At 28.3% G+C, this 6293-nt stretch overlaps 1 protein-coding gene across 1 annotated transcript; it reads left to right on the top strand.

Moving 5' to 3' along the window:
• Nucleotides 1-382: 382 nt before the first annotated feature.
• LOC124912963 (expansin-B15-like) lies at nucleotides 383-1301 on the top strand. The gene is made up of 4 exons (XM_047453593.1): nucleotides 383-452; nucleotides 539-648; nucleotides 723-904; nucleotides 992-1301. The coding sequence occupies exons 1-4, from the start codon at nucleotides 383-385 to the stop codon at nucleotides 1299-1301; spliced, it is 672 nt and encodes a 223-aa protein (XP_047309549.1).
• Nucleotides 1302-6293: the final 4992 nt, after the last annotated feature.

Raw genomic sequence — 6293 nt, forward strand, 5'->3', positions numbered from 1 at the left:
TTATAGAATATATAATTTATTAATAAAATAAGAAAAAAAATAGATATAATTATAAGAAAGATAAATGAATGACTTAAGAAGTGTAGAAGTCAATGATTTAAGAAAGAGATTGGATAAATATAATTGTATTCTTCTTTACTTTTTACTTTTTAAGAAATTACTCTGGAAAAGTTTAACCTTTTTCCTAAATAATAGGATTCATACAATATTTTTTTAGAGAAATGCCTATATAACCAAAGTTTCACTACACAAAATAATAAAATCTAAGAAGATTAATACATATTCATAGAGTTTTCATTAAAAAAAAGAAATAACATTGTTGAAATTAGTCATGTATTCTCAAGTAAAATTAACATTTTTCATCTTTGTATTATCTTTAATAATGTTTAGTGTATCTGCATCACCTACTATAGCCACATGGTATGGACCTGCCAATGGTGCTGGTACTGATGGTAAAAAATCATTTTTTATTTACAACATATGTTATTAAATTTGTTAAAACGAAGAAATTTATGTCTTATATGTAATATATATAAAGGTGGAGCATGTGGATATGGTAATACTGTCGAGTCAAATTATGGAAAATTTGTAACCGCAGTCGGTAATGGATTATTTAAAGGTGGCCAAGAATGTGGTGCTTGTTATCAGGTTCATTTTTTTTATGTTGTTCATATGAGATGAAACAACTTTTAGATCTATTTATTCAACATATCTGTATATAGGTGCAATGTTCGTCACACCCAGCATGTTCAAAAAACCCGATAAAGGTGGTTGTTTCCGATCAATGTCCAGGATGTAATCCTTTTCAATTTGATCTGAGTGGCACCGCATTTGGAGCCTTAGCATCTACTGGGAAGGCTGCTGAACTCCGTAATGCTGGGAAGATCCAGATAAATTACCAACGGTATATATATATATTTATTTATTTATCGATCTTTTTCTTTTACATGTGTTGATATTTTTCGACACAATTTATATGGTATGGGTGCAGGGTTCCGTGTCAATATGGGAAAAAAATAAAATTTGTAGTCGATAAAGGTTCGAACCCAAATTATATAGCCGTAAATATAGAGGAAGAAGGTGGAGATGGCGACCTCAGTAAAGTAGAGATTAAACAAGGATCGGGCGAGTTTCGAGTTGCACATCAGATATTCGGGGCTACATGGGGTATCAACTCCTTGGTACCGGGTCCTTTATCTATTCGTCTCACCACAAGCAGTGGACGATCTGTCATAGCTAATAACGTTATACCAGCTGGTTGGCACCCTGGTGCAACTTATATTTCCTCCGTTCAATTTTAAAGTTATTTTAACTAAGACATTATTCTAGCTAGCTAGTATCGGTGGGTGGTTATAATCTTGTTTAAGAGATTCAAATAATAAAATAAGTTTAGTCGTTCTCTTTTATTAATACTTATTTCTTATATAAATTATAATACTGAATAAAAGTTTGGTGTTAGAATGATATTAAAACACGTTATAAGACTTGAAAAATGAAACAAGTATTTGTTCGTAAAACATTCGGGATTTATAAGTCCTTGACGGTGAGGACGAATTGTCAAATACCTCTGTATTATTGTCCATGAGTCATTTTTCCATCTGAGGTCTTTTTCTTCTAGGAAATATATGTATTCGTTTATTGTAAATCCATTATTATTGGATTCTGTTTTATTATCGCCAAGTATTTTGGGGTATTTTGGCATAGGTGGACTGATCTTTTTGACACTTGGGATCATGAGAGAGATTCATTGCTATGAGCTTTTGTTTCCTATATTGAAATATAATTGTTGGTGTCCTGCCTCGCCTCTTCCTCTAAAAGAGGAGGGTCTCCTTCCTCTATTAGAGAAAGATTCATAACTCTTTATGCTCATTCCTGTAAATTTAAAAACTCACGACTCAAAAAATCAAGGTGATTATTATATTTTTCCTTTCTTATACGTTATTTCAAAATCAAATGGGGACAAATGAGCTTGTCATCTGGCAAATATTTGTTTTGATACATCATGTTTAAAGTTTTTTTGAAACATAAATTTAGATGCGTTGCAGTCTGTCAATTTAATAAATTTTTGATTATATAAATCGTCTTGAAATTTTAAAACACATTTTATTATAGCAAGTATTTCTTTGGCGATTGTTGCATAATTCTTTTGGGATTCGTTCTATTTTTTATAATGGGATCTGACAAGATAGACAATAAGAATTGAAAATATTATTTATTATGGGAGCATTTTTTAATCCGATCATAATGTCCAATAGGGACATTAAAAACTGTCTTATACCTATCATATTTTTCAATCTAGATTTGTTAATATCTTGATTTTAAATCAAAATTTGAAAATATTAGACTATCATATAGTCTGTTTAGTAAGTATTTTTTTTATTAGGAATTGGATGTCTAATCCATTTTAATACCTTGTTAAGGGTTTATAATTAATTAATAATATTGGTAAATCCTTTCAATTTCTGAGTGTTTATTCACTTACAAAGCTGTACATGACCAAGGGGATTGTGATGGACTTATTAGCCCTTTTGTGAAAGAGTATCTATTTCATTTTTACATAATTCTAAATATTCCAAATTCATTTTGCAAGGTCTTGCCTTTGTAGTAATATTCACTTCATAAAAATAATCTTCATAAGGTAGTGAAACCATATGTTTCTTTCTATCCTAGAATGCATTATGATTCTCATTACAAATTTCTATTGAGATTTTATCTCATAAGAAAGTATTTTTTTTTCTTGTAATCTGGGGCTTCCTAATTGTTCATCAATTATTACAATAATAATTTCTTGTTTTAGAAAATATATTTAATTTTGATTTGATACTTACATATATACTATGTAACATTTTAGTAAATGGTTCAATAATAAATTCTAGAAAAATATCATTTTCTTGAAAAGTTCCTGTAATGATCTTACTATATATTTTCTTAATTAGATAAATAGTATTTAAAAATGGGGTACCAATTATGACCTGGTTAGAGATATCTTTAGCAAGTATAAAACTTTGAACAATGCACTTATTATCAGTACATATGTATGCTTTAAAAAATTTATATTGGATTTAGAGTTTATTTCCACCTGCATGCCAAGGTGTATGCATTGTTTTATAAAAATATCTTGTAGGAATTAATCCTTTTTGTATAAAATTTAGATCTGCTCCGCTATCAACTCGAACAGTAAACGGATTTGTATAATGATTATCAATTAGAAATGATATTTTTATGTGTCATTTCTGAGCTTTGACTATTTCTATTGTGGATAAGAATTTGTCTGAGAAAATATTTTCATTAATTTCTATTTTCTCTATTTTTTTTATGATAAGTTTGATTATTTTCTTGAGTTTTATTCACAAATTTAGTGATTCTTGATTCATGTATAATATTTTATTTTTTAATATTTTAATTTATTCTTTAAGATTATTTATTTCTATGTAAAGGTTTTAGATAGATATAATATCTTCTTTGTTCTGGTATTTGTTCTTAATTTGGTTCATTACCTCAGTCATATTATAAGATTTATTATAATTTAAAATCTTGTCTTATGGTTCTTCTTCTCTAAAGGACAAAGTTCCTTTTTCAGTATTGAACTGATTTATGATCTGCATTCTTAATTCTGAACTCTTAATTTTTTTTAGTCATTCAAAAGCATGATTAGAGGTTAAAACATGAATTGTCATATCTGAGAATTGAAATATGATTATATATAATTCAGATTTTTTGATATTTTGATTTTGGTCAATTTTATTAAATTCTTTCTTGGGACATCTTAGTCCCGATTGGCATGGATCACATTCGGAGTATTCTGAGCTAAATTCAGAAATGTTCTCATTGTTCAGAACATCTAATCCATAATTACTACTTGTTGAATCTGATTCGAATTCTTCAGATTCTGAGTTTTGAAGAGTTTGAATAATTAATCGTTTTGTACCTTCTAGGATTTCAAGATTATTAATTTTTTTCTTTGTCCAACAGTATATTGATGTATGTCCAAATTTTTCACAATTGTGACATTTCCTATTATTTTTTAAATTCTTCTGTCTTGTTTGAGATTTTTCATCCCTCCTTTGATTTTTCATTTCTAAATGTGTCTAGGAGGATTTTCTATATTTATAAAATTTATTGTATGTTGACCCTCTATCTTTACTAAATGTAGGGTTATCTAGACCGAATTGTAAGCAGAATTGACCTAATTGTTTTCTTTCATTTAAACTATGTCTTTTAATTTGTTGACTTAGCTTATTCTCATTACATAAGGCTAATCCTTCTTGAATACAAGTATCTACTAATGCACCATATGTATAGTTTTCATATGGTATCATTGTATAATTATTTTTGAGATTTCTTCTAACTCTATCAGCAAAATAGGGCTTGGGAGTCCGTCAATAAATTTTGATTTTTAGTGTACATTATTACATTCTAGGAGTTCAATGACTTTACTAAGGAAGTTATCTTTATACCATCTAAAGTTTGGAAGTGTTTTACTCCTTAGATTTTGTAATAATGTTCTTATGGTATCACGATTATTACTTAACCTTCTTGTGAAGTTTTCATTAATATTAACTGCAAGGAAGTGATAAAAAGTAGTGGAGGAAAGTGAAGAGGAGACTATGAAAGTAGATCGGAGTAACTCAAACAAAGTTGAAGCCAATGAATGCGCAGCTCACAAACAAAAATCATCATATGCAACAGTTCAATCACCAATAGTAAAGTCTAGAGCCAAAATATGTGAGGATGCGACGTAAATATAATCGCTGGAATTCAACAAATACAAATTGGGATTTTTAAGTAGAGTGTGAGTAGTCAAAGAGAAAATTCACTACAGAATCATAATTTTAAAATTATAGGTCTTCTATACTTTTATTGTTTGTTTGTTTCCAATCATATACTCTAGGATCAATGTTTTTCATCCTTTAATCAAAACTAGAAATTGTCTAACTTTGATTTTGACTCTCGCTCACTTTTGAGTTTTTTTAATGAAATAGCGCTAAACTATTTTCCCAAAAAAAATATCAACTGCTAGTGTATAAACTACATGTTCTACAAGACTATTGTTTTCTTGTTTTACATTGTTAATGATTGAATCTCCATCATCTTGGGAAAAATAATTGTCCCACCATCCCTTTAGTTGTCTTATAAACCCAACAACAATAATTGTAGCTATAGTTTTATCAATATTGTTACTATTATTGCAAATGGTTGAGTACATTAACATTTTATGTACTGTATTATAAATTTGTTTGTTTGAATAACCATCAATATTCAATTCATATATCTTGTTACCAGAATAACTGATATCAATTGTATTTGTGTATTCTTCATGCAAGACATCCATTGGGGTCGGTCTTCTATAATAGAATTTTCTTTGAATGAGTTTATCAGCCCATTTATTGATTTTATTAATCTAGTCTTTGAAGACTTATTTTTTATCTGATTTTTTAAATCAATTTAAATTGTAATTCTTTATCTAGAGTTTTTATGCTCAGTTTGCTAAATTTTTCATCAAGAATTTTTTCAAGTGCATTGGCTTAATTTGAAATCAGATATTATTGGCGGAGGTTGGAAGCTTGGGCAAGATTTTTTTCTTTTGGGGCTATTCTTATGACACCTGGGTTGATTTCATTTAGTGAACTTATTATATTTTCAACCTTATTATCAATGAATTGTAAGTATTCTCCTAGAATATTTAGGAATAAATTTATATAATTTTGATGTTCAAACATGTTATTAATATGTTTACAAGTTACTGCTAGTGTATCATTTTCAATTAGTTTTGAAAATGCTTCAAAATGTGTAATTTTCCCACTTTTTTTAATATGAAAAGTTTACTGAGGCGGATATATTCTTATGTAGGTTTTTGCCTCTTTTTAGCCTATAATTTCTTTCAATAACAACCATATATTTTTTTACATAAATGCTTATAAACTATGAGGTAAAGGGAATTAAATAATTTTTTCCTGTGCAGAATTCATAGATTTTTTTTTTTCAAATTGTTGTATTTTTGAAATATGAAAACTTTAAAAAAACCATTTCCTGAATTGGGTATAACTCGGATCTTTAAATTATATTGAAATAATTCATTAGATAGAAAAGTCCTTTTCCGACATTGTCGGTTCTAATCCGTTTAAGGTTTGAGTGTGGGTGTTATTTTCTCTAACAATATTTTGTATATTAATATAGAGCTTTTTTGTAATCGGAGTTGAATCATTCAAAAATGTGGTTTCTCTTATTTGAGAGGTGGATGTCCTTGAAGGATATTCAACTTTATAGTCGAATGGTGAAATATATGATGTAAC

The sequence above is a fragment of the Impatiens glandulifera genome, chromosome 8, assembly GCF_907164915.1.
Source record: "Impatiens glandulifera chromosome 8, dImpGla2.1, whole genome shotgun sequence".
Lineage (NCBI taxonomy): Eukaryota > Viridiplantae > Streptophyta > Magnoliopsida > Ericales > Balsaminaceae > Impatiens > Impatiens glandulifera.